At 43.2% G+C, this 19,886-nt stretch overlaps 1 protein-coding gene across 12 annotated transcripts in view; it reads left to right on the top strand.

The window, feature by feature from the left end:
* The window catches only part of jmjd1cb (jumonji domain containing 1Cb), a 246,137-nt gene that overhangs the window by 128,003 nt on the left and 98,248 nt on the right, over window positions 1-19,886 (top strand). For all 12 annotated transcript variants that reach the window (XM_061811226.1, XM_061811228.1, XM_061811229.1 and 9 more), the window contains one exon: window positions 3,174-3,287. In XM_061811226.1, coding sequence (XP_061667210.1) covers window positions 3,174-3,287 — 114 coding nt within the window. The remainder of the gene's footprint in view (window positions 1-3,173; window positions 3,288-19,886) is intronic.

Genomic DNA, 19,886 nt, shown 5'->3' with positions numbered 1-19,886 from the left:
CCACTCACAAATGACCTCAGAGAGTCTTGTTGTCTGGATGTGGTAAAACATGAGACTACCTCAAAAAATCCAAGTATATTTTGAAGTTTGGATTTGAACCCCCCCCCCCAAGAAAAAAAAACCTCTAGCCACACCAGTTTTATATTAACCACATTCCCACATGAAAAATGCACAATAATTATAAGAATGGAGAAGTGAGAAAATGATGAATCAGATGTGTGGGTTGTTGATTAGAGTAGACCTATTGCTGAGACTCACTGGTTTTCTTGTCAACACATATAGACTGAAAACTAATTTTGAGGCGAATTTTCATCCAAAAACGAGATTATCTTCTTAATTACAGATTTGTGTAGTCGTCATTTATAAAATACTACTTTGTTCCTAAAGCATACCAAAATACAAAGTTGAGTTCCATGAAACAAAATGGGATCAGAAAGTATAGTGGCTAAAACTGGATTATTTAAATTTTTGTGTTTATTTGCTGGAGCAGCATGGCAGCCTTGTTTTGGAGAGATGTGGTTTCCTTCAGATCACATTTGATCAGGTTTCCATTGTAAAGGGTTTCAGAATATCCAATCAAAACCCTCAAACTTTTTAATAGGGTGGGAGAAGGGAGGGAAGGAAGTAGGGAAAAGGATCCCTTGATGTTTATTTGAAACTAACAATCATTAAGGGGACTGCGTAGGATTTATGACTGAATCACGAATTAATTCAAACATTTGTTATTGAAACTTTGTTTCATGAAGACTGACATCCCTGTCAAGAACCCAATGATGTTCTGGTGAAGAACATTGTAGACTGCACACTATTGCTATACAAAATGCTGTAACATAAGAACTCCCTGGGCAACTAAATCACTCCCACTATCAACTGAAAATATCTGTTTGCAGAAATACAGTAGCAGAAACATACACGCACACACTATCACAGTGTTTTTGATGAACGCACAACATGATATTGCCTCCCATGGGTGTATTAAGGTGATTCACGGTGGTCATGTTTCCCTCTTCTTGACCTCTCATCGGTCTATCACTGACAAACCTTATGTAACTATAAAATCATAGCAACAGCACATGCTCACAAATTGACAATTTTCAGCACTCACACAATAGTCCTCCTTTGTGATGCGAATAAAGAAGTATTCAAATCAAGCACTATTCTAAATATAGAGCTGCAAATATGAAACATCAGAAACTGCTAGCGTGGGGTATGATAATACTTTTCTGAAATGCTAATTTGAATCCCACTTGAAATAAATTAAATGTGTTTCATCTGAATTTTTATGTTTTCTTTAAAGAGCTGTGGCAATCTTACAAAATCTGCTTGGGTAATGGAATGTCAACACAATTTTGTTTTCTCATTTATGAAATAAAAGTAGGCTTTGAATTAAACAAGAAAATAAAGTGTTATATGTTCAAATAAAGTGCTTAACTTGTAAAAAAAAAAGATTTTTATCATATGGGTAGAAGCAAAATCATGCATTGTAAAAATGTATCATTCATAGTTAGTCAACTTTGGAAATATGTGTTATACACACATAATTACTGTATTTTACCCATCTTTATGTTCCTGTGTTGAGAATGAAGTGTGAGTCGAACTTGGTCAGAAAATACCTTTGAATCCTGTGTGCACCACACTCAGTGGTGTACTAATGTGCACTCTATCCACATTAATAGCAAATGAGCGTCACAGGAAGAAGCTACGGGAAACAAAGCTGCCAGCTTTTGAGCATCAGTAACTTTAGTTTTAGTGTTCTTATCAGCAGACAATCATTTTAAAGTGAAATTTAGCAAACGTGAAACTTAAATACAGTAATAGTGTGACTTGACTCGCTCAAAATGATTTGTACAGAGCCTCATTATTTTGACTTAGAATTCAAAGCATGGAATTTTAGAAATAGAGAAATCTACCCTAATCTGTCTATCTACATGTATCTCTAATGATCTCGAATTTATTTTCACACTCATGTACTGCAACTTGATTGCGAGTTAATATGTGCCTTTCGTTGTCATGCAGTATTTATTTTCAGTGAGTTTCAGCTCTTGGAACCACACACTAAGAGACAGTGCAACGCTTTACAAAAAAGTAAAATACAGTATGTACTTACTTAATCAGTGTGCTAAACACGAGAAATCCCTCAATGCTGAAAAATTATGTTGTTGACTTGTGGAGCTCTCGTTTACTGCTGATGATTGCGCTAAAAGTGCCATCTAACTTTTTGAGAGCACCGCTAAGACAGCTGCACATGTCTGACAGAACCTGCAAAAGACGCTCAGACAATAAATTGATATTTCTTCATTTAACCTCCCTCAATTACGTTAACCACGGTTTCTGTACCAAAATTATGACTTATTTAGGTCTGTTCATGACAACTTGATTTACAAATCATTTATGATTTGTATAGTCCCATTTACAGTGTAGTGGCAGCACGGTGGCTGAGCTGGAAAGTGTTGGCTTCACTTTTCTGAGATCCCAGGTTCAATCCCAGACCCGCCTGTGTGGAGTTTGGATGTTCTCCCCGTGCCTGTGTAGGTTTTCTCTGGGCACTCCGGTATCCTCCCATATCCTCAAAACATGCAACATTAAGTTGTCTCTAGGTGTGATTGTGAGTGCGACTGTTTGTCTCCATCTGCCCTGAAATTGGCTGGCAACCAGTTCAGGGTGTACCTCACCTCCTGCCCGTTGACAGCTGGGATAGTCTCCAGCAAGCAGCTAAAAAAATGGATGGACGGATGGATGCATGGATTTAAAGTGTAGCTCTGAGGAGAAATGGAATGGAATTGATCGTGCTGTGTTTTTTTCTGTCTGATTGGCTGTGTCTATTAGATATGCAGTATGAATGTGGAGTGTATTGCCTTTGAACTGTCAGGCTTCGTCTTTTCATCCACTTATTAATTACTCTGGAGATCCTTGCTCTCCCTTCCCATCCAGCCTCCTTCTTCTTGTAACTCTTCAGCACAACATCATTTGTGAATCTCATGTTTTTAGTCTTGTAGTTTTTATTATGGCTTTGCTGTCTTTATTATTTCATGTTACAGAATTTAAAACTGACATTTGGTCTGCAATCGTTTTTGTCACTGACAGCTTCTTAAGTCAATATTCTCAAATGGATACTTGGTTGGTATTGTTTAGTTCTTGACCAAATTGTTTTTGTCTATATTTTTCCTGTGCAGGCATTTAGGCCGGTGGTAGGGAAAAGCCTGTTGTCATCAGTAACAGCGGTGGAATTCTTGCTAGACCGACATCTGGACTTCTTATCTGACCTTTCATCCTATCAACCATACCAGGTAATTAATAATTACTAAACAATTAATTACACATTAACAAACTCGTCACTACCAATGCACCATAGGAGAAGGGTTGATTGTCTATTGTACCATAAGTCTTTGGAAATTATGGCCACAGAAAATGTCTGACCTACAATCAACATAAAAAAAAAAAAAACTGGCCTGAAGGAACCTGAAGTCACATTTACAATACCGCCATAACCATACACCTATGAATATCCGCAAAACTCTCCTTGAAATTTTCCATGCCAGAAGTATTTTAGCAATTGTATTCTTCCACCTTTAGCCCGAGCAATTCAGTTATGCAGTATGTGGGGTTCTGCAACTAGTTTTCAGTTACGGACGGCCACGTGCACTGATGTAAAACCTGGACGTGTTCTAATACTACTTGTACCTCCCAGGCAGGAGCACAGACTGGCGGGAACTAGCACCAACAATAAATTTTCCAACCCACCAAGTAACCAACACGCCCACGCTCTTCGAAGCCTTAACCTAAAGATGTAGCACCTCTGTAGCACCAGCAAAGAAATGTCTCGCAGCATCCTTGCTTCCACCAGTTGATAATGATAGCCCGGATAATAAATAATCCTTTTGGTCATTCACATCAGCAATACTGCAGCAGTCTCAACTGAAAGAAAAGTGAAAGCCTCACTCTCCTTCTGACACATTCAGGCTCATTAAGGGTTCTTTATATTCACACGGGTGACAACTGAGCTGACGTCACTGCGGCTATTCCGCATGCAGTCTGCTTATACTCAAGCGCAATCCATGTGTGTTGTTTTGAAAATGTGCTGCAGTTTCCACTCGGGTGTTGCTACAGCTAGTATTCAGTAGGACACCACAGGGTGGAGTTTCCTCTGCATTTATGGGCCGTTTCCGGTAGCGATTTTTACTCTCCTTTCCGTAACAAGGAACAAAACAAAGTCAACCGTGAAAAAGAGTTTGCTCAAACAAATGGACATAAACGACCAAATTACACATTTAAATATATTGCAAACTCAATAAAGAAGGCAATGGCCTAGGTTGTATATGGAACCAAGGGCAAAGTTGAGTACGTCATCACAGCATGTGACTAGAACAGACCAATCCCAAGAGATGATTCTCGTGGCATTTTGCGTGCACGGGTCAAATGAAGCATAGGGTCAGTCACGTGATGCAATTCGGGTGCTGTTGGCTGCGCGAGCACGGGAGTATAAAGAGGCCTTTACCCACATACATACATGCACACACACAGACACAAGCAACAGGCTCGGTTGACCCCTTCAACAGTTACTTCATTGTACAGTTTATGCCAAACAGATTTTGGGCCCCTCCCTCGTAATTCCTCATTCCAATATTTCTAACCAACTGGAAAAACAGAGAGGGGAGTGGCCACAGTTTCATTGCTGTGTCTGTGTGTTTGTATGCATGACAGAGAGAGTGAGTGTGAGAAGGACTGTTTTTACAGCTCTGAGCGGTTCAAAGGTCTCCAGAATAAGCATCTCTGTGTTGTGGGCACGGGTGATTTAGCAATAGGGGACATTGTATGAGTGTGTGTGTGTGTGTGTGTGTGTGTGTGTGTGTGTGTGTGTGTGTGTGTGTGATGTGAGAGTGAGCAAATGGACGGACGGGGGTAGAGAATACAATCTCTTACTGCTGACTCAATAATTTAACCAACTACATGCACATGCACACAGACACACACACACACACACACATATTTTTGAGAAACAGACTCCGAAGACTTATATTTTTTCAGTCTCCAGCAGCTGTTTTGCATTTGTCAGTCCACCGAGAGCAACAGTGTTAGCACTAAGGTCAGACATCTGAACACATTTCAGTATACTGAACCAATTCTCCTAATCAGGAAACCTTGAGAGTCCAGAGGATTTGTTTTGTGGTGTGGTTTTTGGCTCATGCATGAGTTGCTGAAACGACAAGCTGGGCAGTCATCTGTTCATGCATGAATGCAGATCTTTCATTTACTAAGCCTAAAGGTCTTCATGTCACCCAAACACTTTTGCAACATTGCTGCTGCATTTTTAACACATTCTAACAAAGCTACTTCTGAATGGATACCTTTAAATATGAACATGTTTTGACACTGCCAACGATACCTGGGTTTGCTTTAGTTGTTACATTGCCTTGCTTTCTCAACATAATACACTATAAGCCGCAAAAGAGTACAGAAGTACAGTAACTAAACCGGGAAGTGTTGAAAAGAGAGTTAGTGAAAACAATACACTTCTATCTACTCAAAGATGTAATCTGAATTACTTCATATTTTGAAAAGATTTTCCTCATAGTAATCATGGAAAAGGAATAATATATTCCAGACTGGCAGCACGGTGGAGCAACTGTAAAGCATTAGCCTCACAGTTCAGAAGACCAGAGTTCAAATCCCAGCCCTGCCTGTGTGGAGTTTGTATGCTCTCCCCGTGCCTGCATGGGTTTTCTTCGGGCATTCCGGTTTCCTCCCACATCCCAAAAACATGCATTAATTGGACACTGAAAATTCACCGAGGTGTGATTGTAAGTGCAACTATTCTTTGTCTCCATCAACCCTGAGATTGGCTGGCAACCAGTTCAAGGTGTACCCTGTCTCCTGCCCCTTGACAGGTGGGATAGGCTCCAGCACTCCTGCAACCCTTGTGAGGGTAAACGGCTAAGAAAATGGATGGATGGGCGACACGGTGAGGCAGCTGTTGGCCTCACAGTTCTGAGGTCCGGAGTTCAAATCCCGGCCCTCCCTGTGTGGAGTTTGCAAGTTCTCCCTGTGCCTGTGTAGGTTTTTTCCTACCTCCCAAAAGCATACATTAATCGGAGACTCCATGTGCCTTGCGATTGGCTGGCAACAAGTTCAAGGTGTACCCTGCCTCCTGCCTGATGAGAGCTGGGATTAGCGCCTGCACTCCCGCAATCTTTGTGAGGATAAGCGGATCAGAAAATAGATGGCTATTCCAGGCCTAAACTGTAGCCATCATAAAATATTTTAACGGGTAGAAATAAATGTTTTATTAAAATTGTAAAAACTATGAGAAAAGTATGATGGTGGTGATCATTCTCCTCCAAAGATATCAAATTAGTGAGAACAAGTCAGTCAGAATCAAACTGTTATTATGAGACAAAAAATAAACGCGCGTATCCGGCTTTCCACCTTTCCACCTTTCTGTTCCAATACATCACCTAATAGTTTGCTGTGTTCTGTTATGAATCATACTATTTTCTTGGCTGGGTGTCAGCTCCAGCTCAAGGAAAGGTATTACAAATATTTTTTTTTTTGGGGGGGGTGTAATTTTTGAGGCTTATATGATAAGATTTTACAAGGACGTAGAAACTGTGTTAATTTCATTGGCGAATAATTTACATCAGAGTTGTCATCAACAAATATTCCCAGGCCAAAAATGAGAGGGTAACTAATACAAATAAATATATATTGTAAAAAAAAAAACAAACACACACATACGCGAAACTATCATCAACAAATTAAAATGTGAGAAATGTCCGATCAAGGCCGAGTTTATTCTTGTGATGGTAATACAAGACCTAATTTATATACCACCATTTACACACAATGAAATTCCAAAGTAATGTACAGAGGAAAATAAACAATGATTAGCAAGATTAACAAATCTTCTTTTCCTTTCGGCTTGTCCCGTTAGGGGTCGCCACAGCGTGTCATCTTTTGCCATCTAGCCTGCATCTTCCTCTCTAACCCCAACTGCCCTCATGTCTTCCCTCACCACATCCATAAACCTTCTCTTTGGTCTTCCTCTCGCTCTTTTGCCTGGGAGCTCCATCCTCAGCATCCTTCTACCAATATACTCACTCTCTCGCCTCTGAACATGTCCAAACCATCGAAGTCTGCTCTCTCGAATCTTGTCTCCAAAACATCCAACTTTGGCTGTCCCTCTAATGAGCTCATTTCTAATCCTATCCAACCTGGTCACTCCGAGCGAGAACCTCAACATCTTCATTTCTGCCACCTCCAGTTCAGCTTCCTGTTGTTTCTTCAGTGCCACTGTCTCTAATCCGTACATCATGGCCGGCCTCACCACTGTTTTGTAAACTTTGCCCTTCATCCTAGCAGAGACTCTTCTGTCACATAACACACCAGACACCTTCCGCCAGCTGTTCCAACCTGCTTGGACCCGTTTTTTCACTTCCTTACCACACTCACCATTGCTCTGGATTGTTGACCCTAAATATTTGAAGTCGTCCACCCTCGCTATCTCTTCTCCCTGTAGATTCAGTCTTCCCCCTCCACCTCTCTCATACACGCACATATATTCTGTTTTACTTCGGCTAATCTTCATTCCTCTCCTTTCCAGTGCATGTCTCCATCTTTCTAATTGTTCCTCTGCATGCTCCCTGCTTTCACTGCATATCACAATATCATCTGCGAACATCATGGTCCAAGGGGATTCCAGTCTAACCTCATCTGTCAGCCTATCCATTACCACTGCAAACAGGAAGGGGCTCAGAGCTGATCCCTGATGCAGTCCCACCTCCACCTTAAATTCTTCTGTCACACCTAAGGCACACCTCACCATTGTTCTGCTGCCATCGTACATGTCCTGTACTATTTTAACATACTTCTCTGCCACACCAGACTTACGCATGCAGTACCACAGTTCCTCTCTTGGTACTCTGTCATAGGCCTTCTCTAGATCCACAAAGACACAATGTAGCTCCTTCTGACCTTCTCTGTACTTTTCCACTAGCATCCTCAAGGCAAATAATGCATCTGTGGTACTCTTTCTAGTCATGAAACCATACTGTTGCTCGCAGATACTTACTTCTGTCCTGAGTCTAGCCTAACCCTAACCCTAACTCTCTTTCCCATAACTTCATTGTGTGGCTCATCAACTTGATTCCTCTATAGTTCCCACAGCTCTGAACATCCCCTTTGTTCTTAAAAATGGGAACTAGAACACTTTTCCTCCATTCTTCAGGCATCTTTTCGCCCGCTAGTATTCTGTTGAATAAGTTGGTCAAAAACTCCACAGCCATCTCTCCATATTGCTTCCATACCTCTACCGGTATGTCATCAGGACCAACTGCCTTTCCATTTTTCATCCTTTGTAGTGCCTTTCTGACTTCCCCCTTGGTAATCATTGCCACTTCCTGGTCCTTCACACTTGCCTCTTCAACTCTTCCTTCTCTCTCATTTTCTTCATTCATCAACTTCTCAAAGTATTCTTTCCATCTATTTAGCACACTACCGCCACCAGTCAACACATTTCCATCTCTATCCTTAATCACCCTTACCTGCTGCACATCCTTCCCATCTCTATTCCTCTGTCTGGCCAACCTGTAGAGATCCTTTTCTCCTTCTTTCGTGTCCAACCTGGTGTACATGTCTTCATATGCCTCTTGTTTAGCCTTTGCCACCTCTACCTTTGGCCTACGTCGCATCTCGATGTACTCCTTTTGCCTCTCCTCCGTCCTCTCAGTTTCCCACTTCTTCTTCGCTAATCTCTTTACTTGTATGACTCCCTGTATTTTGGGGTTCCACCACCAAGTCTCCTTCTCCCCTTTCCTACCAAAAGACACACCAAGTACTCTCCTGCCTGTCTCTCTGATTACCTTGGCTGTCGTTGTCCAGTCTTCCGGGAGCTTCTGCTGTCCATCGAGAGCCTGTCTCACCTCTTTCCGAAAGGCTGCACAACATTCTTCCTTTCTCAGCTTCCACCACATTGTTCTCTGCTCTACCTTTGTCTTTTTAATCTTCCTACCCACCACCAGAGTCATCCTACACACCACCATCCTATGCTGTCGAGCTACACTCTCCCCTACCACTACTTTACAGTCACTAATCTCCTTCAGATTACATCGTCTGCACAAAATATAATCCAACTGCGTGCTTCTACCTCCGCTCTTGTCGGTCACTAAATGTTCCTCCCTCTTCTGGAAATAAGTGTTCACTACAGCCATGTCCATCCTTTTTGCAAAGTCCACCACCATCTGTCCCCCAAAGTTCCTTTCCTGGATGCCGTACTTACCCATCACTTCTTCATCGCCCCTGTTTCCTTTACCAATATGTCCATTACAATCTGCACCAATCACAACTCTCTCGCTGTGTGGGATGCTCAGAACTACTTCATCTAGTTCCTTCCAGAATTTCTCTTTCAACTCTAGGTCACATCCTACCTGTGGGGCATAGCCGGTAACTACATTATACATAACACCCTCAATTTCAAATTTTAGTCTCATCACTCGATCTGATACTCTTTTCACCTCCAAGACATTCTTAGCCAGCTCTTCCTTTAAAATAACCCCTTCTCCATTTCTCTTCCCATCTACTCCGTGGTAGAATAATTTAAACCCTGCTCCTAAACTTCTAGCCTTACTTCCTTTCCACCTGCTCTCTTGGATGCACAGAATATCAACCTTTCTCCTAATCATCATGTCAACCAACTCCTGAGCTTTTCCTGTCATAGTCCCAACATTCAAAGTCCCTACACTCAGTTGTAGGTTCTGTGCATTCCTCTTTTTCTTCTGATGATGGATCCGGTTTTCTCCTCTTCTTTGTCTTCGACCCACAGTAGCTGAATTTCCACCGACGCCCTGCAGGTTACCAGTGCCGGGGGCGGGCGTTGTTAACCCGGGCCACGACCGATCCGGTATGGGATTCTTTAGATGAACGCTCATATTTGTTTGGCACAGTTTTTACGCCGGATGCCCTTCCTGACGCAACCCTCTGCATTTATCCGGGCTTGGGACCGGCCTACAGATCGCACTGGTTTGTGCCCCCATAGGGCTGCATTAGCAAGATTAACTAATAAAATACCAAAATAAAATTAGGCTACACGAAATGATTAAAACTAAAATTCAATTGTTAGGGTTAGTTTCAGATGTAATCTGGACCCCAAGGGAGACAACTCGTGAAATATTAGTTGGACTTTATTCACCAACAAGGGGCAGCAAATGTGAAATACTAAACAACAGAATACCAAAAAAACTCAAGTACAATGACGACAAAGCATCAGCGTGGAAAAAGAACCAATGTAAACTACAGTATATTCCCAACTGCTCACCATTCTCACCTGCTATGACTCACGAATGATCTAACATGACACTCACTTCTTAAATAATAGGGTTTACTATGATGTTGATCCACCTAATTTTTCTGGGAAGGCTTTCCTCAAAGTTCAGGAGTGTGTGTAGGGAATTTTTGACCACTCTTAAAAAGCACATTTGTGAGGGCACAGTGATGTTGGAAGAGAAGGTCTGGGTTGTTTCCACTCTTAATAATCTCAAAAAATTTTCTATCCTGTTGATCTCAGGACTCGGTGATGACCAGTCAACTCCATATACACCATGTCTTTGTAGACCTTGCTTTGTTCACTGATGCACAGTAAGGTTAAAATTGGAAGAACTGTACTCACAAATTTGGAGAATAGAATTTTCCGAAATATATGATCCTTAGTTCTAGTGAACGGAACATTGAAGGTTTAGTGTAGTGCAAAAACAACAAAGACATAAAACACAGCAGTACTTACTCAAATGTGTGAATGGAAAGCAAGCATGCTGTCACAAACAAACGTGGATAACTTGTGGATACAGTAGTGACAGTCTGTCATAATAATCCAAAACAGTCCTTCCACTTGGATCGAGTTCAAATAACCCATAGAAATAATTGCCAAAAGGTGTGACAGGCAATCTCCACCCACCGGCAGATGATAGCCTGATGAAAAGGTAGCAGACACCCCTATAGCTCTGAAAAATCCCTACATACCTGGCAGATGATCTAGGGGCCTCTGTCAGATACCAGGTCAGAGAGGATACTGGAGGGGATTGACATAGATGTGTGATCAATTAACAACTGGACTATTTCCAATAATGACGTCAACTTGTGAAGGTAGATGAAATGAACCAATTTAGAGAGCCTGTCAACCACATTAAGAATGATGGTGTTGCCATGAGATGACAGTAGACCAGTAACAGAGTCCAGGGATGGGACGGGATGGGTTTTGGGGAAAAGGATGCAGAAGACTGGCCAGGTGTCAATGAAAAGGTTTGATGGAAACATATACTGAAACATATACTGAACAGGTAGAAATGATTCACAAAAGTTCTTATTAAGCTCTGCCCACTAAAAACAAAACAAATTGAATTTAGGGTATCTCTGGGCGGCACAGTGGCTCAGCTGGTAAAGCATTGGCCTTACATTTCTGAGGACCCGGATTCAAACCCAGCCCTCCCTCTGTGGAGTTCGCATGTTCTTCTCGTGCCTGTGTGGGTTTCTTCTGGGCACTCCGGTTTCCTTCCACATCCCAAAAACATGCAATATTAATTGGACACACTAAATTGCCCCTAGGTGTGATTCTGAGTGCAGCTGTTTGTCTCTATGTGCCCTGCGATTGGCTGGCAACCAGTTCAGGGTGTACCCCGCCTCCTGACCCTTGACAGCTGGGATAGACTCCAGCACTCCCCGCGACCCTCGTGAGGATAAGCGGTGTACCGACCTACGCCTGTCCTCTGACCAACCCCGTAAGCTTGACGCTCTTGATACTGCTGCTCACTCTCACTGGCTCTCCGGCATACAACCTTGGAACGAATAAAGATCTTCCTTTAACTCCCTCCCTGTCTACCGAGTCGTGCATTTGAGTCCGCCCAAGCGTTCTGGTTATGACAGAACGATCTGGCCATGACATGGACCCAGCCGACTCAGAAGCCATCCACCGCTCTCTCCAGATCCAACGCAGACGCCTGGCCAAGCAGGAGACTGCTCTTCAGGTGACCAACCAGAGACTTCTCGAGATCTGTGCCCGATTAGACCCATGGCTAGCTTCTCAGGCTAGCGCCGGTAACGCCACGTCGACGGCGCCCGCCACAGTTCCCACCTCAGTCCAGGTCGCTCCAACTACCCCGCGGACTACCGTCGCGGAGTTTCAGCGGCTCGGGGCCACACCTCTCTCCTGGCCTGAACGCTTTTCCGGCGACACAGGGAATGTCAGACCCTTTCTCACCCAGTGCGGTCTTCACTTCGAGCTACAGGCTTCTGCCTTCCCGACGGACCGTGCACAAATTGCCTTCGTCATATCCCACATGGCGGGAAGAGCATAGGCGTGGGTCACAGCAGAGTGGACCTGTAACTCCGGAACATGCCACTCCTGGACATCCTTTGTATGCGCGATGATGCAAGTCTTCCAGTATGCCTCGCTAGAACGCAAAGCAGCAGCAACTTTGATTACGTTACGACAGGGGCAGCGTCGCATGGCAGATTACGCAATCTAGTTTTGCATCAAAGCAGCTGAAAGTCGATGGAATGAGGATGCGCTTCTCGACTGCTTTTTCCAAGGGCTTTCACCGCAGATCCGCATTCACCTCATTGCAGTGGATCCACCTACCTCCCTGGATTCGCTCATCGCCCTAGCTCTCAAGATCGACTAGAGGCTAGCGATCCAGGGACAAGTTGACGTGCTACTTAGAAGGAGAGCAGGGCGCATCCGCCCCACCGGTTTCCCTTTTGCCGATGCCCATAACCACGACGGAGCCGATGCAGGTTAAGGGGCTCGATGGTCTGTCAGAGGAACGACTGCGACGTCGGCACGAAGGCCGATGCTTCTACTGTGGACACCTAGGCTACTTAATACCCCACTGTCCGGTCATGCCCAAGCGCTCCGCCCTCAAAATCACGACTCCGGTATGTGTAAATTCCACTGCGGCGGGATCGAGTCAAGCACTGCTTTTGTCACCTTGAGCACAGAGGGTCGTACTTATTCCGCTACGGCCTCTATTGATTCGGGATTGGACGCGAACCTGATTAATCCATGGGTAGTCGAGGCCTTGAGCGCTGTGACCTTTCAGACGCAGCGGTTCCGCAACGCATTCCCAGCCAATGGTAAATTCCTTTTCCGAGTAACTCACTGTATTCAATCTCTGAGGATGACATTTCCGGATGCTCACACCGAGAAGATAAGTTTCCATGTATTTAACTCGCGGAGTCGCAATGTCGTCTTGGGCAGTCCCTGGCTTAAAAGACACAACCCACACATTGACTGGACCACTGGTCAAATCAGGGCATGGGGCGAAGAAGGCAGTAAGGTGTGTTTCGGGGCTCTAGAAGAGAGGCGTTTAGAGATCGCGCCAGTCGACTTAAGGGAATTGAAGTCCTTACCGGAATTATCAGGAAGCGCCGTCCTGTTATCAGTACGTTAAGGACGTTTTTTTAGAGGCAAAGGCCAAATCCCTTACGCCGCACCGCCAGTACGATTGTGCTATCGAGTTGTTGCCTGGCACCTCACCCGCTCGAGGGAGGCTCTTTTCATGAACAGGACCGGAACTCCAAGCCATGAAAGAGTACGTGGAGGAGTCGCTAGCTCATCTGACCATCATCGTCACCGGCTAGAGCAGGATTCTTCTTTGTCAAAACAAAAGGACACCTCGTTACGGCCCTGTATTGATTACAGGGGACTTAATGACATCACCATCAAGAACAGGTACCCTCTTCCTCTAATTGCCACCACATTCGAGCTGCTTCAAGGGGCCTGGATCTTCACCAAGTTGGATTTTCGAAATGCGTACCATCTGGTACGCATCAGAGAAGGGGACGAGAGGAAGACTGCCTTTAATACTAGCTCCTAAGATTCCGTCCGCCAAGGAGACTGCGGAGCTACTACTAGACAAAGTCGTCCGCTATCATGGCCTGCCAGTGGATGTCGTGTCTGACAGAGGACCACAATTTGTGTCTCGGTTCTGGAAGGAGTTCTGCACCCTCATCGGGGCAAAAGTAACCCTCACTTCAGGCCATCACCCGGGTCCAATGTCTAAACAGAAAGAATAAGTCAGGACCTGGAGACGTGTCTACACTGTCTGGCTTCGCATGATCACAGCACTTGGAGCCAGCACCTCGGTTGGGTGGAGTATGCCCACAACTCTCTGCCTTCCACTTCCACAGGTACGGTTCCGTTACACATAGTTTATGGTTACCCTCCCTCTCTGTTTCCATCTGCTACCACCGACTCCGCGATGCCATCCGCATTGGCAGAGGTGAGACGCTGCAAGCAGGCCTGGGAAGTAGCCCGAAAGACACCAATACGCATGGGCAGCTCCTACAAATCCGCGGCGGACCTCAAGAGAAGAAGAGCACCGGTGTTCAAGGTGGGATAACGTGTATGGCTGTCCACTAAGGATCTTTCGCTGCGCCACAAGCTAGCGCCCAGGTTCGTGGGTTCCTTTCCTATCACGAAGATCGTTAACCCTGTCGCTGTTTCCTAGAAGCCCTGCACACCAGCGTCTCATCAATGATAATGAACCCTAGTATATATAGGACCCAGCGGACGGTCTGGCTTTGCCAGATCGTTGCCATCCATGCCTCGTTCCCGCACTTCCTTGTTCCTGATCCTGAACCCCTGCGTACCGACCTCCGCCTGTTCTCCGACCAACCCCGTAAACTTGACGCTCTTGATACTGCTGCTCACTCTGACTGCCTCTCTGGCATACGACCTTGGAACGAATAAAGATCTTCCTTTAACTACCTCCCTGTCTACCGAGTCATGCATTTGGGTCCGCCCTAGCATTCTGGTTTTGACATCTTCACAAGAATGACAGAAAGTGGTTCCCTGTTACGGATAACGTAATTTCTTTCTGTGGGTCTGAGGCAATTTGAGAAGAAGGCGCAGGGGTGGAGCTTCCGATCGACTGGGATAACAAAAGAAAAATTGGGATTTGGATCCCTAAGTACAGGCATAGTAGTGAACATTTGCTGATGGCTTGCAAATGGGTTCTCAGCCTCCAGAGTCCATACAAACATTTTTTCTTTTGTCAGCCTTGTCAGATGCCCGGCGGCATGGTGGAACAGCAGTAAAGCATTGGCCTCACAGTTCTGAGGACCCGGGTTTTATCCCGGCCCCGCCTGTGTGGAGTTTGCCTGTTCTCCCCGTGGCTGCATGGATTTTCTCCGGGAAATCTGTTTTCCTCCCACATCCCCCCAAAAAATGCATTAATTGGACACTTTCAATCGTGCCTTGGTGTAATTGTGAGTGTGACAGTTGTCTGTCTCCATGTGCCCCGCATTTGGCCTTCAACCAGTTCAGGGGTGGACCCTGCCTCCTGCCCATTGACAGCTGGGATGAGTGAATGGATGTCAGATGCCCTTTGATATCAGCCTTGTAGGGGGTCCACTGTACTACTACGGTTGCGGATGAACCACCTGTAAAGGTTTGTGATTTCCAAAAACGTGTGCAAAACTTTCTTGTTGGAGTGGCCCAATTGACTACATCCTAGATCTTAGCACGTTCGGCTCTCAGTTGGCCCTTCTCCACAATGAAGCCCAAAAACTAGAACTGATGATGAGTGGAATCCACATTTGTCTGCTTTCACATACAAACCATTTTCCAGAAGGTGGTTTAAAATGAGACAGATGTGCTGGCGGTGTTCCTGAAAATTTCTTGGGAAAAAAAGTAAAATCTCTTAAAGCTACACAAAACAAAACCAGTTGATCATATGGAAAATGTTGTTGATGAATTCCTGGAACATGTTTAGTGGTTTTGCGAGACCAAATGGCATTACCAAGTACATTGGAACCAAGATTTAACAGACTAATGGTGGCGGTCATCTGTTATAGCCAATTATACTTTTTATTGAAGCACGTTTTCTGTGGCCATCTCCATCCATATTAACGTCAAGTACAAATTTTTTTTTTTTTTTACTTTTTTTTGGGCCTGAAATACCCATTGGAATACAAAGTAATTGTAAATAAATGTTTTTAAATTTCTTTCAAATTTACCACGCTGATGTGCTTCCCAACAGTTGTGCAGGGGAAGTTTTGCCCATCAGCACTCACAAAGGTGAATGTGGAGACAGAAAAAAATTAAATGGATTTAAGAAAACCAGGGAACTAACAAAAATTACACAACAAAAGTGAGATGGCAAAAACAAATATTTTTGCTTTAAAAAAAGCAATGAACATTAAACGTTTTTTGGCCAGATTGAAAAGTACTGACAGTTTAAGCCAATCTCAAGTGGTTAGGAAATTTAATCTACACTTGAGGAGGATAAAAACAAAATGCCGCTTCACATTTGCTTCTAATTAGGGCTGGTGGTGGTGGTGGGGGGGAATCTACCTACTCGGACAAGTCGACTTCAAAAATAGGTCGAGACGGATGTATATTCAAGCCAGTTTCTACACAGACGTATCCACTTAAACCTCTTATTCTACTATATTCAAACTCCCTTCACAGTTTATTCTCCTCAATTGGCAGAATGTTGGCACTACAATCATGAACAGTAATTCAATAATACCTAGATCAGACTACATCATTTTAGCCCCAATATTGCCCCGATTAACTATTTTTGGGGCAATGACAAGGATTATCGGTGTGTGACATAATCCACAACTAATGATTTGGCCCTATGACACCAAAATGAAAAGCCAAGCATTATTTATTCATATATTTGATGTATTTCGTGTAGTGCAGTGCTTCTCAATTATTTTCTGTCACTTCCCCTACCCCAGGATCAGGAAAACATTTTGTGCCCCACCCCGCACTGTAAAAAGTGTTGTCTATATACTTAAGTAATCCTATGCATAACGCTGTATCCTGCTTGTATCAAGCAACAACCCGAGTTCATGTTCATAAATGTTAATATATACCCTTTTTGTATGTTTACAACGTGATTTTCTTTTTATTTTTAATCTATACCTACCTATTATGTTGTCTGTTGATGTTTTGAAAATATTTTTGGAAACTTTTGCGCATTATACACGAAAAATTACGATCAGTCTGTCGGTCTCAGAAACCTACTGGATTTGTATTCCATTAGCATTTCTTTCATGTATTCATGACCTACACCATTTAGCAATTTATATACCAGTAGCAGAACTTTAAAATCTATTCTAAAGCTGACTGGAAGCCTGTGTAAAGACTTAAAAATTAGAGTTATATGCTCTGAAGTACTACACTGTCCTTATTTTTAATCTACAAAGGTTTGGATTTTGAGTATTTAAAGAGCAAAATATGAGAAAATGTTAATGCCTGTCTGAGAAAATGTTATCAAGTGTGTGGTTAGGGGTTTAACAGCCCTAAAATGTATATAAGAAAAAAATATATACAAACTTCTACTGCAACTGAAAAAAAATCCTTTAAATGGCAAAAAAACATCCAAACGAAAAATACTAGTGTTCCCTCGTTATCCGCAATTGGTCCTGATTGCCATCATACAGTAGCTTACATACACAGTAAAACATGTGCTAGCATGCATGTTAACAATGTAACTGGTGTGTTCAGGTGTGCTTCTCTGGACTAGTCACAAAACAGCATTTAAATATTTAGGAACTCAGGGTGTAAATAAGGCACGCCACATTATGAGGTGCCCTCTTTATTTAGGAGAGAATTTAATTTGTAAGTGGACCTTAAGGTTGTGAAAATACGGTACATTATGAAAAAAAAAAAAACAACCTTTGAGAGCAAAATCCGCAACTATTCGGGGCTGCAAAGGGTGAACCAAGAATGGGCAAGGGCACACTGTAAACACTGTAAAAAAATCTACTTGTAGTACATGGATATTTTTTGGGAAACCCCTGCGTTAAACGAGGGAACACTGTATAATACATTGTTTTCTTAGGTGAGGGGGGATACTCAGTAAGCCTGCACCCGATGACCTGAGGGGTCATGAAGTCTGGGAACTATTTAGAGTTGTGAGTGGTTTTGGAGGTATTATTCTTCAGATTTATGCCATATACCACTTTAACAAGTGCACTCTCATAGGGTTCGCACGCGGCCCTAAAAGTCCCTAAAAACCCCTAAATTTTCGAAGGTGCATTTAGGGGCTCCTAAAAGTCCTTAAAATCCACGAGAACCGGTCAAGCCTCTAAAAAGGCCTTAAATTAAAAAAAATCAAAGGGAGGACCTCTACCGCCAAAATTCTCCCTAAAAAACAAGTTAATCTTTTATTTAAAAAAAAATAGCGATCCGTCTGCCGTCCAAATCAGCCGGAAATTGTCAACGAAAGTCACCGTGTTGACAACTAGTCGCCATCTTGTCGATATTCCATTGTTTGTTTCTGTGAGTAGGCATTTCACTTTGTCTTCGTTACGACGTAGCGTAGTTCTTTCATCGATCCAACTTGTATCATGGGGAAGTGCATTTTTCAATATGCTTAGGTTGAAAGTAAGGAGTTCGGGAGCTGGGTTTGTCGAGATCCAAAAGATCGGCAGATGTTTTACTGCCATCTGTGCAAGCAGAGTTACCAACTTGAAAAGATGGGCGTCAAAGCGCTGGAGTCGCACCGGAAAAACAGGAGACACGCTGATTTGGTGAAGACTCTCTCATCTTCCGTTGGTATGAATCTGTTTCTAAAATATCAAGATAGTGAACCATCAACTTCAGGCAGTGGTACTAGCAGTGCATGCGCACTAGGGATCGCAAAAGAAACGCTTACTTTCATAACCAGTTTTAACCGAACAGCTGTAGCAAAAAAACGGTACCTCGAGCTGGGGTGCGGGGTTCCGCACGGACTGTTTTTATTTATGAACCTTTGATGAACCAAGAACAGCCCATGGCACCATTGTATGAGTCTTTTTTCCTTACTCTTGATTTCCCACGATGGCCCTAAATTTTTCGTGTTGGCCCTAAATTTTTTCCGTGTCAGCCCTAAATTTTTCGTGTCAGCCCCTAAGAATGCCCCTAAAAAGCCCTTAAATTTTTTGGGTCAGACTGAGTATGAACCCTGTCTCAGTGCTGCAGTGTGTTTGAAAACCAGACTCATATTTATCAAGATAATTGTCCTGCAGAAAAATATTTTAAAAATATCTTTCCCAGAAATAGAAGGTTAGATCATGAGGTTATGTTTTCGCCGTGACCTCTCATTTTACCTGCCCTACACCAGCTCTGCTTTGCTTGCTGGTTTGCAGCTGCCTTTTTGATATGCTGTTTAAAGATTCAAAATCAAGTAGAACAGTTCATGTCAGGTTTGATAAATCACAAAATGCATGTTAAATTAATCACTCTGCTCCTCCTCCCACAAATAAACTCTGCAGCAATATAATGTGTTTTATAAACCTAGTCCTGGTTTTGCCCAATTAGGAGATCAGATTCTATGCCTGCAACTTTTTTTGCATTTGCAAACCTTTAGCATATCAGCCCCATTATCTTTCATATGCAACTTTGTTTTTCTTGGAAGTTGTCGGCTCTTCCTCTGTCTCATCATTTGACCTTTCCTGGTTTCTAATGAAGCTCTCCAAAGAATTATTTTTTTACTCAGTTTTGCTAGCGTGTCACTTTACTTTTTTACTTACTACCATATCATCTGACCGAGACAAGCATATTTTGTACAGCAGCACAAGTTGGTGCCGCTGAAGTAAAATATATTTTGTATTCTGATGATTAATAATGTATAAAAACAATATAATAATTTACCAGTTTTCCTGTGGTCTGGTACCAAATGTCCCATGGATCAGTACCGATCCACAGCCCAGTGATGGTGGTCCACATCTTTAATTACCTATTAAGTCTCAAAGTATTGCAAGATTATCTGAGGTCTCTTGAGATATGCAGAGGTCTTGCGTGAGGGTCATTTAGCGACTTAGTCTTCTTGAAAATTTTTGTTGAATTCTGAACACAACCTAAAACATAAGACATCAGCTGTACCATTTCATGGTATGTCCCTTCC

This window comes from Syngnathoides biaculeatus, chromosome 22, assembly GCF_019802595.1.
Source record: "Syngnathoides biaculeatus isolate LvHL_M chromosome 22, ASM1980259v1, whole genome shotgun sequence".
Taxonomy (NCBI): Eukaryota; Metazoa; Chordata; class Actinopteri; order Syngnathiformes; family Syngnathidae; genus Syngnathoides; species Syngnathoides biaculeatus.
This window is presented reverse-complemented; position numbering and strand designations above follow the sequence as displayed.